Source organism: Malurus melanocephalus, unplaced genomic scaffold (genome assembly GCF_030028575.1).
Source record: "Malurus melanocephalus ecotype Western Australia unplaced genomic scaffold, MMel_1.1 scaffold_48, whole genome shotgun sequence".
Classification (NCBI taxonomy): Eukaryota; Metazoa; Chordata; class Aves; order Passeriformes; family Maluridae; genus Malurus; species Malurus melanocephalus.
Window position 1 is genome coordinate 1930465 of NW_026623280.1, and position 24870 is coordinate 1955334.

Here is a 24870-nt window from a genome sequence, read left to right on the forward strand (position 1 = left end):
CCCAGACCCTTCACCAGCTCGGTCGCCCTTCTCTTTATTCCAGGCGGGRGTCGCTGGCGCCTGATGGCGGCACGGGCGGCTCCCGATCCTTTCCAACCACACAAGCCGAGAGTCCCGGTGCCGCGGCTGCTCTCCCTCGGGCCTGAWGCCGCTGGCGGGGCGGGCGGGCTCCCGCCGGCCCCTTCCGGGCGCGTCTCTGCCCTTGGGGCGCTGCCGGCTCCTCCCGCCGCAGCCGGGCCGGCCCCGCCTCCCGCTCGGGCCGCGTTCCGCCAGCGCTCCCCGGCCTTTGGGCACGGAGCCGCTCCCGCCGGTGCCGCCGCGCTGCCATGGCGCGTTCCGCCGCTGGCCGGGCCTGAGCCGAGGGATCCCGCGGGCCCACAGCCCGGCCGGTTRCCGACCCTGCCCCGGCCGCCGCTGGCCGATCCCCCGCCGCCTCCTTCCCCGCCGCCTTCGCCTGGCGCCGCCGCTGCTTCCCTCGACCGCGAGGTCCCGGCGGGAGGCGGCGGCGGGCGCCGGCTGGAGCAGGCGGCGGGGAAGATGGCGGGGAACGGCGGCGGCTTCGCCGGCGCGGGGAGCGGGGAGATCATCCAGCTCAACGTGGGCGGCACCAGGTGAGCGGGCGGGCCCGGGCCCTGCTGCGGCCGTGGCCGTGCCGGGGCTGGCGGGGGGCGCTGAGGGGCTCTGCCGGGGCCCGACCGAGGGACGCGCTGCCCGGCCGGGGTGAGGGTTCGGCCTATCCGGCAGCCGGCCCGGGCCGGGACTGCCCAGCGGGGCTCTGCGCTGGTGCTGCCGCCGGGACGGGCGGGATGAGCCTTCAGCCAGCGCCGTGCAGGGGCCGGGGGTACCTGGGGCGGACGCGGGGCGCGTTGGCAGCTCCGCGTGGTGTCTGCCCGCGATGTCAGGGCTGCCTAGATGCGGACTGCTCTGCATGCACCTTAGRGACTCTGGGAATACTTCTTCAGTTATAGGAGCTTTGCTTTGCCATCACATCCATAGGTTTCTGGTGAGCAGCCTGTCTAGCAGCCTCAGAGACTAAGGTATTAAAATTGCTGATACGATACCGCTGGYATCAACGCGAATAAAGAGCTTTATTGTTTTCAAATGTACGCTGGAAGTGTGGAAGCTGGCAGATGTAGACATTTTGGCAGGCTGAGGCAGAGAATTGTGGGACAGCTGTGGTCAGGATCTGTGTGATAAACAGTGCAGACATTCTTGTCAAAATGCTCAGGCATGAAATCATTCYGATTACCGTAGCTAGTGGAAGCTGAAGTAATGTGTTTTCCCAAGCAATGTGYGCAACGTGGAGCCAGCTATAAGTAGTAGGAACTACTATTACTATTTTCAGAATTTTCTTGCATTACTCAGAACATAAACTTGATCTGATAACTGCGTGCTACAGCCTTTCTTAGCGTACCATAGAAATCAATGCAGAATTCCTTTGTTTTAATAAGACATTAAGAACCTGGTTCAACCCAGAGAAACTGCTTGTAACATGCATAGGCGAAACTCACCYATAATGATGCTTTCAGGATAACTTTGATGTAAGCATGGACGAGATTTCATTTATGTTGAATAAGGTTCTTCAGTGAACTCTGTCTCTGAAATTACAGGCTGGTTTGTCTTKTAGGATTTTATTATCTGTGGAATCTCAAAGCTGCTTCAGTTTCTTAATTTTAAATAGATCTTCCTTAATAAATGCCTCTGCAGAGGAACAGAGAATTATGTACAGGGTGCAAATCAAGGAAGAAATGCAYGTCCTCAGAGGGCTTGCCTACACAGAGAAGAATGAAGAATGAGGCAAACTAACAAATGCATGTAATTAATTTCTAGCTGAAGGTCTAGAACATTTGGATGAGGTCCATTTGTCTAGTCTAGTCAACATTTGGATGTAAGGAGTAGGATATTTCTCGTTTAATAGAGAGACCCTGTTCTTCTGTGTGAGAAGTTTTTGCCTTTCGCAAGCTCAGCTTCCCTTGTAGTCCCCATGTCCTTTGAAAAACCATGCCTGAGCCGTGTTTTTCTGCTTACAAAGGCAGATGACTCTTAACTGGTAGTGAAGTGGATGATCTGCACAGCAAATGGGCGAGAGTATACACGTTTCCTCCTCTTCATTAGTTCTCATTACTCCCACTAAAAACCTGAAACTGTTAGTTTTGTTTGTAGAATTGCATGAGAAGAGAAAATGATCACTCCCCTCTGTCTGTTTCTGACACCAGTGATACTCAGGAGCACTTACTACAGAGACCCCAGCTTTTCCATGTTCAGACATGAGGTCCCCACTGTTCCCCGAGACTGTCGTTATGTGCGATTGCTCTGTCACTTCCTGGTCACAGCGTTTGTGGATTCCTTCATTGGGAACAAAAGCCTCTTGCTAGTTAACTTTCACCGAAGTTACTGTAGCAAAGTGGGGGAATTCTTCTGACCTTGTATCTCCTTCTCGTTACAGTGTAACCCTACAAGGACAATAGGCTATGAAAATGGTTGTTTTGTAACTCACATTGGCATGTCTGTTTCCAGTTGCTTGTATTTTCTTTAACTAAGCTGGCAAATGCTTAAGAGTATTTGAAGATATTGCACCGAGTTTGCCTAATTTTCCTTATACAATGCCTGTCTGACCGCTGCACTGAGCTGCAGATACACCTGTGCATGTACATGTTGCTAGCTAAGCTGCTTTCTTCATCCTGGAAAAGAGAACTCTGCTTGTTTACATAGATTAGTGTCTATATATTTAAAGTTCTAAAGTATATGTTAGAATGAGCTGTTGCTTACTAAGCTGGTACTAGAGTGCTAAATTATAGACAGGAAATCCTGGTGCTGTCTGAACATGCTGATAAAATTAAAATAAGATGATGGTGATGCTGCACCAAGCCCCATAGTTACAAGCAGTGTCTGGATTAATTCGGCATAAAATTCATGTAATTCATTGTTTTTACATGCTATAATATAGTTAAATGAGACATCTCTTAATGGAGACAGAAGCAGTGACCTGTATTACTAATAAGAAAAGCTGAGCAAAACTACTTAGAAGTATATTTGAGAAGTGTTTTTTTTTTCTTTTCAGAAAGGACTTTGTGTATGCTTATGCTTAGAATGCTGAGACTGTAGATTTTCTGTTAAGAACAGATTTGCCATTGTTATGTTTGTGGTGAGCAGACATACATGGACAATTCACATTTTATGCAGGATGGAAATTCCATATAGCCTTTGTGTTTCTGCCTCCTGGGGGGCAGAAAGTGATGGGGTTTGTTTACATTTTTCTCCCTTCAAAATTGAAAATGCTAGCAGTGAAAACCAGATAAATTATGATTAGGTATTTCTATTAAAAAATATTTGTAATCTTGTACTAGATAGTAATAGTTGGAATGGAATTTTACTTTGGTATATTGTTTTTGGTTTTTTTTTTTTGTTTGTTTCCATTAATGAAGAGGTCACCAGAGGTTTCTTAGTCATGGCACTAGTAAGAGGATATGTACAGCCAGAAAGTGATGCAGAGCATGAGCTCATTGTCCAAGCTGCCAGTTCAGTTGTCTTCCTTCATGTTAAATCAAAACAAGAAATCGTATAAAACAATCCATAGTCATTCATTATGCAAAGTACTATCTGGCATCATAAGTAACATTATAATTTGTATCATTTCACTATATGATTCACAGTAAATATTCTTTTTCTTTTAACTGTTATTGCCCCTCCCTCTTTCCCAAGAGGGGCCCAAATAGTAAAATGGCAAATAATTCAAGTTCCTATAAAATATTAACTTGAAACTCATTGTACTCTTTTGCAGTGCATAATGTAGCACCCTTTCAGTCCTAAGTAAAAGTAGCAGAGGAGTATGCAGTTATTAACAAACATAGCTCACTGTTGATAAATTTATATTTTACTTTTTGGATTTTGTGTGTGGAGCAGTATTTGGGTTCTGTGGGGCTTTTTTTTATTTTTTTTTTATTTTTTTTTTTGCAAGCATTGCTATTGAAGTGTAAGAACCAGGAAATTCAGGATGTTTGAGACTGTGTAACAAACATGTAAAGAATGATGTTTTTGTGGCCTCTGAACAATCCTGCTTCACACTTAAGGACGATCTGTGCAGTGGGTCTACAACTTCTGACTTTGTKCAGATTTTTAAATGATCTCAAACTTTCTAAGCCTCTTTTATATTAGCTTTGTAGGACAAATCAAGGAATTTTAGATAAAGCAGGCTTCTTTCCAATTTTACAGTTGATTCTGAACTTGTAACTTTGTTTTCATAGGTTCAGCACATCGAGACAAACCCTGATGTGGATTCCAGACTCATTTTTTTCCAGGTATTTGTAACAGATCTTCACATTTAACAAAGGCAAATTAGCAGTCATTGGAAAAAAAATGAAGTTCTTAGTTCTTMATTTATGCTGTAAATATTAGAGTCCTTAATGYTTTCYCTCTGAAGCAAYRGGACAGATTCATTTGAAATAAGCCRTTAYCCAAGAGGCACCTTCTTGCTTGAATGCAGCCATGGCAGCTTATATGTGCTGAGGAGCTGTCCCTTTTTAGATGGAGAGTTGTGGAAATTACTTCCAAATCTGCAGGAAAAGGTGATGCCACTGACTATGACTCTATTACCACTTGTGATCTTACTGGCCATATACTTTAGCACTGCCTTTAACATTTCTGGTTTGGTTTGGGTTTTTTTTTTAATTATTGCTCTACTCTGAGTTAACTCAAAGTTTTGAAGGTTTTAACCTGTGCTAGAGGAGCTGTTGAATTATTGAACATCCTCCTTTTACATCACTGCCTTTACTATTCCTGCAGGTTGTGCTGCTTATGTTTGTATTTTGTTCTGCAGCTGCTGTACCTCTATCACCCCAGTTATTCCTAAACCCACAAGGGAAAACCTAAATGCTGGCAATTTTGCTTCCTTACATTTAATTTTTGTACTCTGGACTTCTTTCTCAATAAAAGCATGGCAGCTGACATAGGCAGCATTACCTGTTCCTGTTTTACTGAAATGTTCAGATAAAATGAAATGCCAGGGAAATATCAGCTTTGAGGAATGCAAGGAAAGACACAAGGAGGAAGTCTCATGCTATTCCCCAGTCTCTCAACACTAAATATGCTGTCTAAGTAGGTTGTCCTGAAAGTMATCCTGGAAAATCTAGGATAATTGTCATCCAGACCCAAATGAAAGCTGGTTGTGTTAGTTTCCACCTTACCTGTAAAATGAGATTTTGGCACTCTGTTTTATGTGGGTCAGGAGAAAAAGTACTTTGATCTGATGAGAGAAAAATTTTGAGGTAAAATTATATCAGAATAATGAATTACATTCTTGTCCAGTAAGTCCTGGCAGATTGTGTTGTTTACTCTTCCTTTTTGCTTCAGCAGCTTTTGCCAATTTACCTAGATTTTAACAAACTACTCAGCCCTCTAAGTACCTGGGAAAACTTTTTTATTCTTTCAGGCTAGGTCTTGTCTATTTACTTCAGGAATCTGAAGATCCTTATGATGCAAACCTCAGCTTTTCCTTAGGTGWTCAGGAGAAAGATTTCAATTTTCCAGAATTGTGGCTATTTTCTTTGTRCAGATGCATTGTGTTACCAAAACATAACCAACAATACACAAGGAGAGCAAACTGACCCAGAGTGTTGCTATCCTGTGTTTGTGTCAGTACATTTTTGAGGGACATCTAATGAAGATTTCCTGTTTTTCAGTTTGCTGAGTGGAAGAATTTCAACACTAAAGGATGAAACTGGTGCTGTGAGTAATGAACCTGCTRTAATTCATTAATTGAATGTTATGCTTTTGGTTAGGTTGTCTCCTAAAGCATAYTCACTGTGGTTGCTAATGGGAGTTACACTGCTGAGTCAGGCTAAACTTCCATGAAAATTAGTGACATCTCTGGCTTTCTTGGTTCTCATCTTTGTTTCAATAAATGAAACTGGAACAATGTGTGTATTTCTGTGCTCATTCTGCATCGTACAGGTAATGCAGAAACAGCAACTCTACTTTTCTTAAGCAGAGCAAATGCTAATTGCTGTATTGCAGGGAGGTGCAATTTTCATTAGATAGACATTGCATATGTAACTGAGTAATCTCACATGGAAATATAGTGCTTTTTTGCAAAAACATGTAGCAAAAGGGTTGTTTCAGTCTGTGGGTATGATAGTCTTAAATGGGAAACTAGTTATAGTCATATTGTTGAGTGACAGTGAGGCACACAAGTACTCTGCTAAAAGTATAGAGGTAGTTTTAGTGGTAATTTACTTCATGTTAAAAAGTCTAAACCTATCTTGAGATCTTACTAGATTTACTGCATATTGAACACATGCTCGGAAGTGGGAGTATCTGTCTTCTGTGAAGACTAGAACCTGAAGAATACATTTATTAAGCACCATCTATTTGCAGCAATTTTTGTATATATGTCCTTTAAGAATTAGTGGATCAAGAATAATAAGAAGAGAGAAGAGGCACAAAAACTTGGATTTTTGTTTGTCTGCTTACTACCTCATCTTCAACTCCACTTTCCTACACTCAGCATAAAAAAGCATTTCAGTTGATGGTTGCTCCATAATAGTACTCAAGTACGGAAATTTTTCTTTGCAGATATTTATTGATCGAGATCCAGCAGCATTTGCACCCATTTTAAATTTTCTTCGCACAAAGGAGTTAGACTTACGGTARGAAGTTYTAATTAYGTCAAGTGAAAATTAATTCAATYARTTAATTCAATTAATTCTCACTTTTGCAAGTGAGAAATACTACATTTTACTCATCTGGTTGGGTGCCTGGTATATGGCTCAGTTCCCTCATTGATATGGGCTGTGTCTAGAGTAAATATATATGGCATGGTGGAGGCAGAAGTGGTGGCATTCTATTTTGTTAATAGATTCTTGTAATTTAGACYACTTCTTGTAGTGTATTTCTTTATTGTTTCTGTATCTTTATTTTAATGAAAGTTAAGTCAAATTAAGATCACTTTGAAATTTCAGATATCAAYATGTTGAATGCAGTTTGTGGTAATTCTGTAACCTGTCAGGTAGCTTGATATTTAGATTGTGTAATATCCAGTTAAATACAAGTATTTATATTCAAGGTATTGACTCACTTTGTTCTTGTTGGTTTTTGGTTTTGTTTTCTTTTTAAATTTTATTTCTCTAGGGGAGTGAGTATTAATGTTCTCAGACATGAAGCTGAATTCTATGGAATCACACCTTTAGGTAACTTTTTTTTTTCTTAATGTGAGCTCATATTTATTATTGCAATAATGGTTCACTGACAAATCCTGGGCAGTTGTGACCCTGAAGATTTTCAAAGTAAAAATTTTAAAAATGGAAGGATATTTAAGATAATGTAATGTTTCCAAGGAAGTGAAAGCTGTGATYACATCTAGGTTTCCTCCTCAGTGAGAAGATTGCTACTATGTGAAGAACTGGAACGCTCATCTTGTGGCAGTGTCCTTTTCCATGGCTACCTACCTCCTCCAGGTAGTTTTGTATTCATGGTTTGATGTTGCTTGCAGTCACTWGCTGCTTTGGTATGTGGGGATGGTTGGCTGCGGTGGTTGCTCTGGCTGTCAGACTCTTCCAAGAAAGCCTTCCTATGGAAAGCTAAAAATAAATGCTTGAACTGAATATTGCTCTGATTAAAACCCAAGACTTTCATCTCCGTGCCGTGACAAGCAGCATGTTTGGAGTACTGGGCAGAGGGTGTGCCATGTTAGTACTAAGCAAACTGTGTTTGGTTGCAGGCTGGAACAGAGGTTCTTCAAGAGCCTTTCAGTTTAATGTCACCAGAATGAGGTGCCACCTTCTTTCAGAATGTACAGTCACCTTGGGTGTCCTGCTGCCTAGGTGACARATCACCACTAATCAGCTTTTATTATCCATATGAGTACCTGTTAGACTTTTAAATTCTCTGTGGAGGTGAACACAGTTCATGTGTTAACCTGAAGTCTAAAGGCTATCTAGCCAATTATTGACAAGTTTTCTGAAGATAATTCCTTAAATCGTGAATGTCGACAGGCAAAAGTATTTTCTGTTTCAGTGTTACAGTATTTCCTATTTCTTATAGAAGATAAATTAAATGTTTCATTAAAAACTAGTTACAGTTTTACAGTTTTTGCAGCAACTGTTAATCTGGTATTTTGAAAGTCAGCTAATATCTTGCTGAAGTATAAGGAGGATGACAATTTTTTTTTATTATTTTTTTTTAAATAGGCATTCCCAGCCGCAAAATAAATAATACTACTGGGCCACTGACTGACATCAGAATGGGYCAGAATGAGAGTGAGATGCATGGAGTTGGTGTCCAGCCTACGCTTGCTGGTACAGGGGAAGGTACAGTCCGACTAGGTGAGGAGTGCCAGTTTTAAAACCAAAGCAAATTGCAAAGATGATGGTCTCTGGGAAGTAAGAACTGTGTGGCTGTATCTGGTTTAAATCTACTGAACTGTGTTTGCCTGGTTAAAATTGCTGAATACTTTGTTAAACACTACTCCCTATACATATTGAAGGCTCACTGCTGCACAATCCAAAAGTGAGGCTTGAGAGAAAGGCAAGTCAAAGTTCTTCATGCAGTCTTAGCTAAAGCCATTATGAAAACCAGAGAAGCCACCGTCTCTTTGGCCTTTGTTCAGAGCCTAATTCCTGCTCTTCCACCTCTTTCTTGCTCCTGATGCCTCACTTGCCCTGCCAGAGTCAAATTTTTAGAATAAAGGTAGTCTTCACAGAAAAATTTTGAKATAGACCTGAATTTCTGTCATTTTCCAGCTTTTGACTTTGCAAGCAAAATGATGCTGTTAGAACTGTTATATTTCTGTTAAAATCCTATAAATTGTAGCAGCATTGGGAAAATGTAGAGTATGTTTAAGGTGATTTCTAGGTAATATAAAAATAAAGTTACTAATTGCTGAGTCTTCTTAGTGAGCTGCTGTAGGTTTGGARCAAGKCAKTGCTRGGGAAAWCGAGGTAGAAGGTGCAGTCTTCAGGCATTAGTTCTACAGCATGTCAAGGCTGTGAGAAGCAATACTGTGAACTAGAATCTTGCTGAAAATGTTTCTTGAGAAACTTCATTATCAGTTTCTGTTGTACATYCTAGCAGAGAGCTCTCTCCTATTATAGAATTGTTTGTTCATCTAAGACTCATCACTTGCCTGACATCAGCTTTGGTTTTCTTTAGGATTTCCTGTGGACCCACGGAAAGTCCTAATAGTAGCTGGCCACCACAAYTGGATAGTAGCTGCCTATGCCCATTTTGCTGTTTGCTACAGGTATGAATATAGTTGCTTGGAGGGTTACAGAAACCTAAAAGAAAATTATAATCATTGGCTAAGAGCAAAGCAAAAAGTTTACTTTGAAGTAGATAGATGCATTCAGTCTGATCATATAAATATGAGTTGCTGTTTTTTTTGGTGAAAATAAACTGTTTGATAGGAACTGACATTTTGCTGCTTTGATGCCAGTTCTTGATGCTGTTGAAAAAGTAGCAAATCGACTCCAATACAACTGCTTCAAAAGCCWGTTTTAAAGCATTGAAATGAAAAATTCATTTGAAATTTTGTCCTGCTGGGGATTTAAAAACAGTCTGTKAAACAGACTGTCAAGGAAAAAAAACAGTCTGTCAAGGAAATTGAAACAGTTAATGAATTTTTGCTGCATAGTTTTGCTACCTTGTCTTAAACATCAGGATTTTTTGCTGAGCAGAACAGTTAAACACTTGCTACTTCTCTTGTGTGGCTGAAAAGTGTTTTCAAAGTCTTGAAAACAAACTGGCTATTTTTAAAAATCAGCTGAAGATAAGCAATATCTCCATATTACAGAAGCTGTTTGTAGTTCACATCTTGTAGTCTTCATTTAATTGGTGGTTGTCTTTTCGATGGAAAGTTTTAACAAGAGCTGTTGTCCAGACCAGTCTGACATGGCTGTCATGCTGTGGTTCAGAAACAGAAGGGAGAAGAGTGTAATGTGAGCAGCTTCCTTCTGCTTACTGCCAAGCTAAAGCCATAGTTTGCTGCCTTATTCACTCTCTAGAATACTAACTCAGTTGCTTAAACTTTGTAACTTAAACCACATTCACATCTGACTTGCTTTCACCACTGCGATTTTTTGGCTTTAATTTTATTAAATGGGGCTTCTCTTTCTCTGCTTAATGTTTTTGTTTTCAATTATACTTCATATGGCCTGACAGACAAAGAGGAAATGATTTGCAATGGTTTTGTGCTAGCTGTCCCCTTCTTATCTCTGGTTTATCTCTGATTTTATCTGTCTTCCTTGGTTGCTAGCTCACTTTTAAGTGAAAGATCCTGCCTTTTTCCTACTTGGTAACTACTTAATGAGACTTGTTGCCATTGAAATTAAGTTATTAGTGATGCTTTTGATGACCCCTGTCAGACTTGAATGGCTGCTAAGAGAGGGTGCAGGTCAACATGCCAATTTAAAGTGCTGCTTTTCTTCACAGAGACTCACAGGTAGCAGTCTTGGTTGTTTGTCTTTTTTTATTCCAAAACCTGAAGGAGCTCTAGGAATACAGTGGTGGAATTTTCCCTCCTCCATTCTGCTACAGCAAAGTACAATGCATCTTAAAGATAATATTTTTTTTGCTTTTGAAGTATGACAAAAGTTTTTAAAATTTGATTGTAAAGTTTGCAAGAATGTCTTGGTTGCATTCCAAGTCTTGCTATTGTGYTCTTAAATTTCTTCACTACAGCTTCTGCATGTTGTATGGGTAGAGCATAGTGATCTGCGGTGCTTCAGATCCAGGAAGAATGCAATGCTGAGGTGAAATAATGGCAACAATGCTAAAAATTGCTTTTAATTTTAACATTTCTATAATTTGACTGCAGAGATCTAGTCTGCTTCAGCTCCATTGCAAAGTATCTAAATTATTGCCTGAAGTCAGATAAATTCTACTGACACCATGTGAGTCTTTAAAATGCACAGGGAAATTATTGTCTAAAAACAAAGTTAGTACTCTGCTTACAGTATACTGTAAACAGAAAATGTGGCTGGAAAGCAGAGGTTTATGCTACAGCATAACTGGGTTTCTTGCATAATATATGAGGAGATTATTTAATAGAGTTTTCTTCTTAAGTCTTATACAGAACCTCATTATCTAGTGTTTTTCTAGCCCAAACTTTTGGCTTCATCTTACAAATTCTATATCAGATGTGCCTATATGAAGAAAAAGTCCAACAGAGGATTCCAGTAGCTACAAAGCACTGAAATATTATGCAGTATCAGACTTCAAAATGGGGGAAAAAATGCAGCTCTTGAGGACTGTAGTTCTTAACTGGAGTTTGAAGTTCTGTGGTTTGGAGTATGAGAATCATCCACATTGGTTCAGGATTAGACTGGCCTGTCTGCTCCTGAGTCTCTGACATCTGTCCCCKGTTGTCCCCTTTGCCYTTCCAGAATCAAAGAGTCATCTGGGTGGCAGCAGGTGTTCACGAGTCCTTACCTGGACTGGACCATTGAGCGAGTGGCTCTCAATGCCAAGGTGGTTGGTGGCCCTCATGGGGACAAGGACAAGATGGTTGCAGTTGCCTCGGAGAGCAGCATTATCTTGTGGAGCATTCAAGACGGTGGTAGTGGCAGTGAAATYGGTAACTATAATTGCATGTTTTTTCTTTTGTGTGTGTGTTTAACCAGAAAAAAGCCTGAGACCTTGTTCTGAGGTATGTGTGATTTGTAGTGTTCAGTATCCACTTTCACAAATGGATAAAACAAGCTGTAGTACAGCAACCTGTTGAAATGTATTAGCTTTCTTCAGTTTCTGACCAGGAATCCTGTCTCAAAATCAAAGAGATGGAGAATAAAAGAGCAGTCTGCTTGCTGAAGAGACAGTAACCAATACTTACTGTTCAGTTTGAGGTTTTTGTGTAAAGTTTCAAATTAACAGTTAAAATTTTCTCTATTGCAATTTCTGAATTGCATTTGAATCTAAGCTATAATACAAAGGAACTAAGTTTCTGAGGTGGGAAAATACAGATACGAGGAGAYTCTGCTCTTTCATTTGTGTTATTAAATCCATATTTTTACATAGAGATGATGAAAATACCTCAGTTCTTGTCAAATATGGTCCATAAATGGAGTTTGAAAGATGAAAATTTCTTGTGTTTATAATGTGGGTGTGAGGGTAAGAAAAAAGGCCACACTATTCCTTTATGCATACAGAAATTACTGCTTGAACACCTTGGCACTGAAGGACACCCAATTAGTAATCTTTACAAACAGCAAGAAAGCATTTCCAGAAGTAAATATTCCTTGGTAYTGATCTGATGGCTTGTCTGAGTCATTGCTCTTCTAATATAGGGCAAATTTGGGAGGCACTGAAGGGAACGGTATTTGGAACTTCCTCCAGCCTAATCCCTGGTGTTTGAATAACCACTGCTATGCCAACAATGTCTGTTTCCACTGGCAGTGGATACTGCTAACAAAGTATGACAGCAGTCTGGTAATGTGAGCACTTTTCTCTCAAACTTAATGCTGAGCTAATTTGTTGTTAGATGTATCTCCACACTTGAAGCCACGAGAATTAATCTGGTTATTAATTAAAGTAGAAATTACCAAATTCAAGTTTTGACCCATTTGCCTTTGAAGAAGAGCTTACTTGACATATTCTYGGGCAGTTTCTAGCTATGTTAATGGCTGTTGCTTTTTTTCCTTGCATGATGAGTGGAAATACTTAAGTCATATTTGAAGATGGGGAAAGACAAAAGTCTTGTATGAGATAATTCAGCTGTGTACTGCTCTTTTACTTGTGACTCACAGAGTYCTTACATATAATCATGGTCAGCAAAACGGAAAAGGAGATTCCTTTGTATAAAAAAAAAATCTAAAAGGTATGCCTAACAGTTGAATATGAAATTATTAAACACAGGGAGTAATTATTGTACCTGAGAAGCCTTTTCTTCTCTTATGCTCCCTTTGACTGAATCTTAAGGACAGTGAAGAGTTGGTGTGACAGCTGTGCTCCTGTAACAAGCATTGCTTTGAGCACTGTGCCATTACTTTCCTTCTGCATTTTCTGGTTTCAATTAGCTGCTTGTTACCTTGGGATTTGCAGTAAGTTATGAGAAGTATCTTGAATTTTTTAAAATCAAGTGAAAAGAGACACAAAAAATCCAAAAGTAGACTTTTTATTTAAAATAAAAACTCTAAAATATGCCAGTATCTTAAGGTTCTGATAACTTAGATTTTGACTKAAAATGGCAACAAAACTGAAGTAAGACCTTTTGCTAAACAGGCTGTACTGCATCAAAGTGACACTGAGAAACAGAATAATTGCCACTTGGGGCAGGAGGAGGGGCGAGGCAGACACAAAGTGCCTACAGGATGAAATTCCCACTCAGACTGACCTTGACCAAAATGTACTGCTTTTCTTTTGGATAATGCTGATTGTGATAATACATGGTTTTGAAAAATGCTTGTGTTTAACAGTAATAACTTGAATGTAACSGTTTTGTTTCCTTGTGGAGACAAATGCTTGCAGTGCTGCTTTGTGATAGAGATACAGTACGCTGCTGTCATCTTGTGAAAGAAACTGCTTGTTCCAAACAGTTGCTGGAGCCTGGCGACACCATCCCCAGCAAATTGTGTGGGCTGGCATCTTTGTGATGGAGCTCTCCCAGAGCGCTTTCTTCCCTTTCAATATTACTTACATAAGACACTGCTGCYGGGCTGCTGCTGTAAGCAGTATTTTACTGAGAGGGACCCTTAGGACAAGAGCCTGTCATTACATATAGCGTTGTCTCCCCTGTGGACAAGTCTCAAGATTGTTGAGCCTAAGCAGGACTGACACTTCAAATTCCTCCAGACCATTCGAGCTGTCTTCCTTGATTTCCTTGAACCTCATCCTTCTCTGGAGTAATCAATTCTAGTTGTTTCTGTGGATTTTTTATTACTGCCTTTTTTATGTGCCCTGTACTGCTGAATCTTATCTGCATTGAATGATTGTACTCTGCCCTGGAAAACAGTTTAACACCATAATTAAAACAGGTTCTTGAGATTCCTTCTTGGGTGTTACAGAGGGCTGATTCTCTTGTAGGAACGACACTCTGTTCATTTGAATTTATCCAAAACAATGTTGGAGAATTTTCCAGCTATTGGCTACCCTTGTTTTTGCAGCATCTATCTGCTGCAGTTAAGGTATAGTAGTGAGAAKTAATATAAATATGTAGTTAGCAGTATGGAATAGGAAATTTATGAGTGAAGCTTGACACTTTAATGTTGTAATGTATCCCTGGTACTTTTGCACTTACCAGGCAGAAAAACATAGCCTAGAATTATTTGCAAACTAAGTAAACTTGCAAACACTGCCAGTTTGCTGGACTTCATAGCTGGCAAACTTACAAATTAGCTCAGACCTTTTGAGTTTGCTGTAACTTTTAAATACATGGACAATAAGTAGCGCAGAATGTAGTATGCTATCCAGGTTTGCAGTTCAGTTAAAATTATTCATGTTGGATCTATGATAACACTTGGAAACTCTAAAGAAAGGATCGATTTTGTGGAAGGCCTCAGATGTTAAGGTCAACTATAACCACAGCCATTGATGCCTGTCAGGCTCTGCACTTTTTGATTTTTATTAAGTGAAATGTTGTTGATGACACATTTCCCTTACTTAGAAGGTTGACTTCCAAATTAGAATAGTATGTGATGATTGGTGAAATTGCTTCCCTAGATAGCTTCAAGTTTTAATAGCTGGTTAGCCTGTATTCTCTGCTCATGGACTACAACTAAACTAAAAGATCTGAAGATGGAAAGAGAAAGAAAGAAAGWAATAGGTTTCTGCAGGTTGCTTATTTTTCCGTGTTCAGGTATTTCTGCTAAAAGAGAAATCTGAATGTATTCAAGTAGGGTCCCATTTGAATTGTTTTCCCAAGAAAAAGGCTGAAGCCCTGTAGCCATATTTAGTTCCTCAAATACATTTTCAAAATATTTTGCTTGCCCAGACTTCAAAAAAAAAAAAAAAACAAAAGGCATCAAGAACTTGTAATACTTTATAAGGTAGTTGCAAACTAGTATGGTATAAATTTGCAAAACCCATGGAACATTAAGAAGCATTACTGCTTCTTAATGTCACAGCTAAAAAAAGAATCAAACAACAAAAAAACTAACAAAACTTCCTRTTTGAGGTAATATGATTTTTTAAATTTAGTTTAAAGCCTTTTGAGTACTTGATAGCTGTAAAAGAAGTTTGTATATTTCATAAAGGCTGTTCTAGCTTCTCTTGCCTCCTTTCTCCTTTCCAAATGATGATGGTATTAGTGGAGATGACATCACACTTCCATTTAATGGAACCCAGTCAGCTGCATGAATGGTACCTCACCTAGCATGCTGCAAACCCAGTTTTGGCTTTCTGTATGTGCTAGTCAAATAAATGTGATAAGATCACAACTGAGAGAATCTGCTGTTACTGTGTTTTTCCCTTTATTTTAGATGAGCTTCACAGCCTCTTCATTTTTTGTAGGAGTGTTCAGTCTTGGAGTCCCTGTAGATGCTCTCTTCTTCATTGGCAACCAGTTGGTGGCTACAAGCCACACAGGGAAAGTGGGAGTGTGGAACGCTGTGACTCAGCATTGGCAGGTGTGTTCAATTTTCCACATCACTTTTTACAAGTTGGTCTTTTTAGTGTCAGAAGAATAAAATAATCTAAAAGCATATTGAAAATGCTCATCTAAGGGTTTTCAGCCCTGACTTTTGTTATAGAATTTATCACCTGGATATTGTGCCTGTGAGCAGAATGTTGACTTGTTTCTGTTATACCAAGCATGCTTTTTAGGTTTTCAAATGAAGGATGTGGTGTGATTTGGGGTAATAAATGTCAAGTGCCAACATATTTAAACTTTGTTTTGGATTAGTTACTTGGTAAAAGAGCTCTTTTTTTTTAGTAAAAAACCCAAAACAATTCACAAATGTTTTTCTGTAGGTCTTCATCTCCCTTTAGAACACATTCTTCTTGAAGAACTGCATAAAGATGTAAAGTGRCAGGGTTGATTGTAAAATTCCTAATGAGAATATCTGATATTTAAGTGACTGATTTCCCTGTGTTGCCCATAGCTCTGAACTTAGGATGTAATCATACTTGCTTCAGTGAGAGWGGTTTTATAGAACAGAGTGCTGATGCCCCATTTCAGAGCAAGGAGGCTTAGTTTATGCAAATCTATTCTTCCTTACATGGTGATCTCTGTATTTGATGTATTACACCCAGAAGATGTAATTCTGATCTTTGCATCTGATTGGTTCTTGCATCTTCTTCCCTTGTTGGAGATTTGAGTAGACTGCTGAGGTTGTTTCTCTAGCACTTACTCTTCTGGCAGTGTTTCAGTTGTGTGCTACAGGAGGAGGAGGGTGTGGGTGCTAGATACATCAGTAATGAAATTCTTAGCAAAGAAGAGCTAAAAGGAAGCAGAATATTAAGTATTCCAGWGTAAGAGGTAACACAGAGCAGTAGAGTGTGACAGAAAACCACACTCTGCAAAGTGAGGATTCTCACTTRGCCATGCTGTACCAGTGGCTGTTGTACAGGGTTGCCCTATTCTCTAATGAAAGTTCACATCTTGGCTGATGGCAGCTGCTCAATCACCTCTGGTGTTCCTATCTGCACAGAAGCAAGATACTTTTACAGTATGTCTTAGGGGCTTACAGACCATTCTTAAGTTAGGAAGGGGTACTGGTTTAGAGTCTGAGCTCTTTGGGATGTGGGAAAGTTTCTTTGGTTGGTTTGCTTTGCTCTACAATGGATTCAAGTTKTGCAAATGATTTTTCAAGTCTCTGTAGCAATTGGAAGGATGCTGCTGGTCAGAGAGAAATGAGAACTTAGGCTGAAACGTCCATGAATTAGTATTCAATGTCCATTAAGTGAACTGGCTGAAACAGAGAGTGCAGGGCAAATACCATGACACTGTGCATGTTTGAGTGCTCTGGATGAAAAGGCTTTTGGTTTTTCCTTCCTCAAGACTCAAGCGAAAAAGAATTGTTTGAAATAGATCTTACGTAGGATAAGCTAAACCTTTTCTTTGCTTGAGATATCTGTCCTGCTTGGAGGAATAAGCACATCTTTTAATCCTAGAGGGCAAAGAAAGTGCACTTGTAATCCCTCACCTTAAGTTGTAGACCAGTAAATAAAATACTGCAGGGCTGCCTTCCAGTTTTCTTGGTGTGGTTGTGTATTGGAAGTGAGAAATAAAAAATGGTAATGGAACAAGAATTTTTATCCCTCATTATATATCTGCTAGGCAAAGAATTTCGTAGTTTGGCAGTGGGATACAAAACTGGGGATCAAAGAAGGTGTAGAGAGGCAACATTTTGTTCCTGAGTCCAGCAACCTCTTAAGGGCATGTCAAAATTGAAGAAGGGAGAGGACAGAAAGGATGAAAAGTGGAAAAAAATCCACTTTTGAATACATGGTTTAGCTGCAAGTCTCTAAGCTCTGTTTCTTCACTCAAAGAAGGATCTTCCAGAGCAATTGGGCTAATTTGTCTGCATGTGTCTGCTTAGCTCCAGGACTTCAGATCTAGTTGGCAGAGGAATATGTAGCACTTCAGGAATTCTACTATACATGCAAGTGTGTGCACAAGGGCTTCAGTCCAGTACCAAACTCAAGTTATGTTCAGCAAAATATACCAAARATGTCTGAAAACTGAGGAAGTAGAAACCTAAATTCTTGATTTGATTATTTTTTCCTTTCTATTTGCACTAGGTTCAGGATGTTGTTCCTATCACAAGCTATGATACTGCTGGGTCTTTTTTGCTGCTGGGCTGTAACAATGGCTCCATCTACTATATAGGTAAGACATGGGAGCAGGCTGGAAGAAAAAAGGGGGTGGTACTGAGCAGTTTTTTTCTTACATTCTTTAGTTGATTTAAGTTGCATCAGAACAACTCTGTCTAATGAAAGTAATAAATATCTCTTCCCCACAGACATGCAGAAATTCCCACTGCGAATGAAAGACAATGATCTTCTTGTGACAGAATTGTACCATGATCCCTCCAACGATGCTATAACAGCTCTCAGTGTCTACCTCACACCTAAAACAAGTCAGTATTCTATCACTGTCTGTTCACTGAGAGTCTGTTAGAAATGAGCTTTTCTGTTTTCTAAATGGACTTTTTTATTGCTGCATAGCAGGGTTAAAGCACACAAGCTCGCCCTTGGCAAAAACAAAGAATTTTTCTTCATTTAATCATCTTCAAATGAATGATGAACACTAGGCATAGCTGTTTTCCCTTACACTTGTAATTTGGATAAATAGGTGCATGTACTTACATGTATGTATATATTAATGCTTGTGCATAACATATTTTGGCTGTTTTTAAGCCTTTTGCACAAGACAGGCACTTAGATTGTGAATTGTATTCACTGAAATAGTTTATGCTGTACTGGGTAAGGGCGAGACACAACCTTGTAACCAATATGCTAAGAAACATTTCCACATGCTTCTGGATGATGCTTTTGTAATCATGGTGCAGCTGTCTCTTAAATTAAAAGAGAAACAATAGCAACAACAAAACCCCAAAGCAAAGTAAAACTCAAAAAAACCTAGAGTGGGAGAAAGTGGTTACTTACATAATAATATTGATATCACAGTGACTTTTTAAACTGTAGTTCTTCCTGTTTTGCTTTGCTTTCCCATTTGCTTCTGAGACAGAAAAATAAATGTTACCTGGCACATATAGACCGTATCACTGTGAGGGGTGCCAAAATATCTGATCCTATGCCTTTATCTATTTATTCTTTCAGTTTCAGGAGGGAGGAGAGAATGGGAAAGAAGGTTGTTGTTAAGACAGCATTGAAACATGTAGTATTGAATTGAAAAAACMTGGGGTTATTTTAGTGGCAAAATGCCCTTCCTGTTCATGGGAAAATAATGAATAAACAGTGTTTAAAAAACATAGCTGTGGAAGCTTGGAATTACGGTGTTCTGCTGTCTCCTTTCCTGCCCCCAGTAAGCCAAGCTTTCATTCCTGGGGGAACAACCGTGTTCTTGCTTGTTTTAGGTGTAAGTGGCAATTGGATTGAGATTGCATATGGCACCAGCTCTGGAGCAGTGAGGGTGATTGTACAGCACCCTGAGACGGTTGGGTCTGGCCCTCAGCTCTTTCAGACCTTCACGGTTCATCGAAGCCCTGTCACCAAGATCATGCTCTCAGAGAAGCACCTCGTGTCAGGTAATGTGTGCACAGATGTGTACTGGTGGTTCTCCCCTCCTCCTGAGCAGTGCAGTATTTGTATGCAATGCTCTACAACTTGCATTGTTCCCTCATGTAATAGAAATGAGCTGGACAGATCTGGGGGYAGCGGAAGGGCTGGATTTGCTTGGATCTTTTCTCTTAAAGTAAGCATTCTTCAAAGCCCTTAGCAGTTGAAAGGCCCAAGTTTTATTTTGCCAGACACTGGAACAACTCACTCTTTCATTTGTGTCTTATTCCAAGGTTGCCATTTGTGGAAATAAAAGGGTTTGTAAGCAAATGTATCTCTGTCAAGTTTTATTGTTGTGCACAGGTCCTTCAGGACTTGTCTTCTTTTAACAGCCTTTCAGGAGCTTTCTGGGCTGCAGCAAAATGTGTACCATCTCCTCTTGGGCCTTAGAAAAAGCCTTCCTGGGACTTCAAAGGGCTGTGTTTCTTTTCTCAGCAGTTCCCCAGTGTTTGTTGTGCTATTCTGCTTGTCCTATCATATGCTCAGGAACGTGTCTTACTTGCAGGGAATATGCAGTCACTCCTTCCTCTGTAAGAATCTATTTCACCCAGAATCCAGCAGCCAGAACATGGCAGAGAACTGATTTACTTCTTGCTGCTTGCTATCCCATTATTTTTAAAAAAGCAACAGGAACATGGTATCCAATTATACTGCAAACAAACAGCCCAGAGGTCGTCTCTTGCCCTGCAAGTTGCGGCTAAACCCTCAGAACCAGGACATGGCACATCTGTATCTACAAAACTGAGTTAATTGATGAATGAAATGGAGTAGGACCGTGGTGTGAGGAGGGTTCTGATTCCAGGCTGCTCTCATGACATCTTGTCCAAGAACCTCCACACAGGGCACTGAAGAGGGCTGTAGCTACTGGTGGTAAACCAGACCTTCATTTTGTGTTGCACTTYTCTCAGTTTCTTCAGTTTCTGAGGGAAGATACAAAACTAACAGAAAACASGGTATCAGCAAGGATTTGTAGGCTGTTAGAAAATTGTCTGGAGATGCTGTGTGACCTCACATTGACTAAATTCTTGATCGTGCAGTGTTGAAAAATTATCACATAGATAATCACTAGGAAAGCTTATCTAAATGTTTTGTCATCCCTTCTAAATGCACACCTTTTCCTTTCTAGTTTGTGCTGATAACAACCATGTGCGGACATGGACTGTGACTCGGTTCCGGGGCATGATTTCGACTCAGCCAGGCTCAACACCTCTTGCATCATTCAAAATCTTATCCCTGGAAGAAGCAGAGAGTCATGGCAGTTACTGTTCTGGAAATGACATTGGTAGGATATCTCTTGGTTGGGTTGTGCCTATACATGCACTAGTCTCATAACGGTTTAACAGACCTTCAGCCTTGTACCATGCAAGTTGATGGGTGTAAGCTCATACATACTGCTCTCCCCTTGAAATGAGGGCAAGGATCTGTGAGATTCACCTGGAATTATTATTTAGGCTGTRGAGAGTGAGTACACTTAAAGGACTTACTCTGAATGAGGGAAAAAGGGACAAAAACTTTGGAACACACCTCTTCCTTGAGCAAACTGATGCAGCATTTCAATTTTGGTTTAATTAGAGAATGAGAGAAAGCACAGAAAACTATTAAGCAAATGAGCATAGCAAACATCTGGTCTATTGCAAATTCCAGTTCACTGTTCAGTTTGCGTTAAACAAAGCATGAAAAAATTCTGAAATTACTTTGAAGTTGTGACAAAGTTCACTGAAGCCTTGCAACTGCAGAGGCAAATGGTGMTAGCACACTGCTGTAGCAAGATACTGAAGGAATGTGGGTTGGTAAATATGGGAAGACAGTAGTTTAATTCCTTGGTGGTCTGGGGCTTGTGAATGAACCTTTGATGAATAGGATGCCCTGTGAACACAGGCTGGGGTCAGTACTATGGCAAGAAATCTGATTAAGCCTTTAGACATCTAGAGGCTGCAAARTAACAAAAGCACTTACTGTTATTATAGAGACCTAATGTAGGGTTTGTGCTGACACAGCAATTCCTCCAGGAACACACAGCAAACTTAAGAATGTGTGTCCCTTAGAACAGCAAAAACTGATTTGCATCTCTAGAGACTGCTAACCATTATTGCTTGTTCTAGCAACTGGTCATCTTTGGCTCCCTGCTCTGGATACTTTAAAATWGCAGTGGTCACACTCATATGAGTCTGGATCTTCAAAACTGTACTGGGAAGAGGGCGAAGGTATTCAAATAAACAAGCTATCTTTCTTTTTCTCTTCTAGGACCCTTTGGTGAACGTGATGATCAACAGGTGTTTATCCAAAAAGTTGTTCCCATTACAAATAAGCTGTTTGTAAGGCTGTCTTCAACTGGGAAAAGGTACATTCATGTTGAGGGTTTTAAGGGGGAAAGGAGCAGGACTAGGACTGTTCAGGTGGTGATGTCTCCCTCCTCCCTGCTGAGTCCATGCAGTTGAACATAACAGGCCTCTACTGTGCTTGACAGCTCTGCCTGAACTCTTGTTTGTGTGCTAGTAACGGAACTGTTACTTACTTAACAATTATTATAACTTCAAAGCCAAAAGRCTTTTTGAAAAGTGTGATATCCGAGACTCACCTCATGATGGCTCACCCTGGTGAGCTCACAAAGCAAACATTTCTGTGCCTCTATAGATTCAACCATGGTCCCATGCTAACATTAAATTTCAAAACTAATGCTGAAGTTGCTGGTGGCAGGGATGATGCTGCTCACAAAAAGGTTTCTCTCTTCCTTTGCACTTGGCTTGGAAGATATTAAAACCTTTAAAATGGAGGTACTGTTTTCTAGATCATCTATTCAATTATTTTCTTAGGCTTGATATAATATTCCACAACATTGCTGTCAACATAGTAAAAAAAGTTACCAAATCCACAGCTGCTTTTCTTCCTGTTAGGCTAGGAAGATGACAAGAGCTCAGAAAAAACAATACAACTCAGTTTTATGCTTTTGTTTTACATCTTTTGCCCAATATCTTTGAATCTGGGTGAAAACATTAATGCCTCAACACTATGGCTGATTTTGGCACTGCTTGGGTAAAAAGATCCCTACAAAGGGCCAGTAAAACAAACTACCCAGAGCATGAACAGCTTAGTTTTGGGGGTCCTTTGCTTTTGACTTCCCATGCAATGGAGATGCCATGACAAATGAAAGTGCARTTGTCTTATGACAGAAGTTATCTATAAACATAACATTGTATGTATCATGTTTGGGGATTTTTGCATATCTTTTATGTGGTTTAATGTGCTGTTTCTGCAGGTTAGTTTCCTAGAATGTCTACAAGGGTCTGTTTTCTGTCATTGTGAGAGCCTTTGCTTTCTAATCATTGCAAATAGAAAATGGACATAGAGCATGCGGGGGTTGCCTAATAAACCAGCAGTAAGAGTGCAGATGGACTGGGGGTGGGAAGGGATTGTCTGAAGCTGAGCAGTGTGTTAGGCATGCAGGGGAAGCAATTCCATCTGGAGAAAAGGTCTTTTTCTGATTGCAAGTTTGGTGTCTTCTCAGAAAACTGAACCAGTATGGACTTCACTGGCCAAACTCTGCCAGGTGCAATTGTTCTGGTAATTTGGGGTTTCTCTTGTTGTAGGATCTGTGAGATCCAGGCAGTTGACTGCACTACCATCTCRTCATTTACGGTGCGAGAATGTGAAGGATCCAGCAGGATGGGCTCCCGGCCACGCCGCTACCTCTTCACTGGACATTCCAATGGCAGCATCCAGATGTGGGACCTGACCACAGCTATGGACATGGTTAATAAGAGTGAAGACAAAGGTGAGTTGTGTTGTGCCAGGACTATGGTGTGGTTCTTTCTTGTGTCCTCATATGTGCCTGACTGCAGTAAATGGACCTGCCCTCTAAGAGCTCTCTCTTGCAGATGTTGGTGGCCCCACAGAGGAAGAGCTRCTCAAGCTGCTTGACCAGTGTGACTTGAGTACATCTCGTTGTGCCACACCCAACATCAGTCCTGCCACCTCAGTTGTTCAGCCAAACCGGCTTCGGGAATCTAATTCCAGGTAAGTTGCCAAGAGTAGCACTGCTGCAGACACTGAAAGTTATACTTTTCAGGTAGGCAAAGTGGGGTTTGGTGACTTGAAGGCTGCAGCTGAATTCATGCCCTAAATGGCTTGAACTACACACACATATTCCTTGATTTCTATTGGTTTGTACGAGTGCAGATTGAAATTTGGCCTCTGAGAATGTGAAGTGATCTGGAAGCCTTTGTTGGTGGCTGTGATGAGTGTATTGCTGTTGTGGGAATTGCAGTGGTAGGTGGGAGCAGAGGTGTGCTGAAGAACTGGCTGCTATTCTCAGCCTAATGTCTGSTCTTCTTCTGTTTCCTGAAGCCTCCAATTGCAGCACCATGAAACAATCCACGAAACTGCCACGTATGGTTCTGTGMGGCCATACCGAGAAAGCCCCTTGTTGGCAAGAGCGAGGCGGACAGAGAGCTTTCACAGTTACCGGGACTTCCAGGCTTCTAACTTACCCAGCAAGAGCCCAACAGAAAAGGCAGCTGCTGCAAATGGGAGTTCAAGCCACACAGAGGCCAGGAAGGCAACAGCTGAGGGCAGTGCAGCTGAGAGGAAGGCAGTCCCATCAACAGCATTGGAAGTGCGAGGCACAGGCGTGACAGATGCAGGTGGGTGTTGCAGTACAGAGGTTCACCGCCTGCCAGAGAATTCTCTGGACCTCAAAAGAAGAGGACCAGAAGAAGAGAATGAAACCAAAGCAGAAAGCARAAAGAAAATGGGATTTGAAGGAGCTGGTTTCCTGGGAAGGAAGAAAGTGCCTCTCCTGGCCTCTGCACCAGTCCTTGCTGAAGGTGGGCCTGAATTATCTGGTGCAGCTTCTCCATCACCTACAAAGACAGCTGCTTCACCACGACACCGCAAGAACGACTCATCCTGCCAAGACTACGGCTTATGAAAATGTGTCTGGTGGCAAAAACAAGGTGCAGGTACCCTCTGGCTGGTAGCAGGCATAATGTTACATATTGTGGGTTGTTTCTTGAATCGGAGTTTGTTCTGATACCAGAATAAAACTTGTAAGGTTATGAGAAAGTACCTAGCTGCTGCCAAAGCTTTGAAGGGTTGTCCACATCAATGTGTGGCTTTATGTAATGCTCCAAAATGTAGTACGGTACTTGGTCCCAAATATTGTTGTGCATTCTTGCGTAAATGTGGTCAGGCATGTGRTATGTTGTGATTATTTTTGTTTTGGGGTAAGGGATGGTGCTAAAGGAAAATTTGGCTGCTGAGCAGAGGATGCCCTTTAGATGCAGCCACACGTTGCTCCACAGAGCTGCTCCTCTTTTGGGTGGATTTTGCCTAAYTCACAGAGCTGCCTCTGTAGTCTTGTTTTATGAATGGGATCCTTGCTCTGTATGCTGCTGTCTGATATCTAAAATGTTTTGTGCAGGTTAAGGAGGACGCTATTCAAAATAGCATATTACTTTGCCTCTTAGTCCAAATAAATTGCCAGAGGAGTGTTGCTTGTACTTTCTGAAAATGTGTGGTATCAAATGATGGATTTTGCTGATTGTGACTGAGAGAATGCATAAAAATATGCTTGGCAGAATACACAGAACTGGCAGTCTCTTGAGGGCTTCGTTGTCACTTTCTCTGGAAGAAGGACAGAGATGAATATGGGAGTAGGTTTACTGTCATGGTGTAATAATTCTCAATTACAAGTGCCTTGACATG

At 40.8% G+C, this 24870-nt stretch overlaps 1 protein-coding gene across 1 annotated transcript; it reads left to right on the top strand.

Annotated features, from left to right (window-relative positions):
• Positions 1 to 264: 264 nt before the first annotated feature.
• On the top strand, positions 265 to 24764 carry KCTD3 (potassium channel tetramerization domain containing 3). Its single transcript, XM_057365138.1, has 18 exons — positions 265 to 611; positions 4245 to 4298; positions 5679 to 5724; positions 6571 to 6644; positions 7126 to 7184; positions 7371 to 7451; positions 8184 to 8318; positions 9145 to 9235; positions 11376 to 11566; positions 15436 to 15551; positions 17668 to 17755; positions 17889 to 18005; positions 18966 to 19136; positions 20294 to 20449; positions 21412 to 21508; positions 22755 to 22939; positions 23043 to 23181; positions 23512 to 24764. The coding sequence occupies exons 1-18, from the start codon at positions 538 to 540 to the stop codon at positions 24092 to 24094; spliced, it is 2457 nt and encodes an 818-aa protein (XP_057221121.1). The 5' UTR covers positions 265 to 537; the 3' UTR covers positions 24095 to 24764.
• Positions 24765 to 24870: the final 106 nt, after the last annotated feature.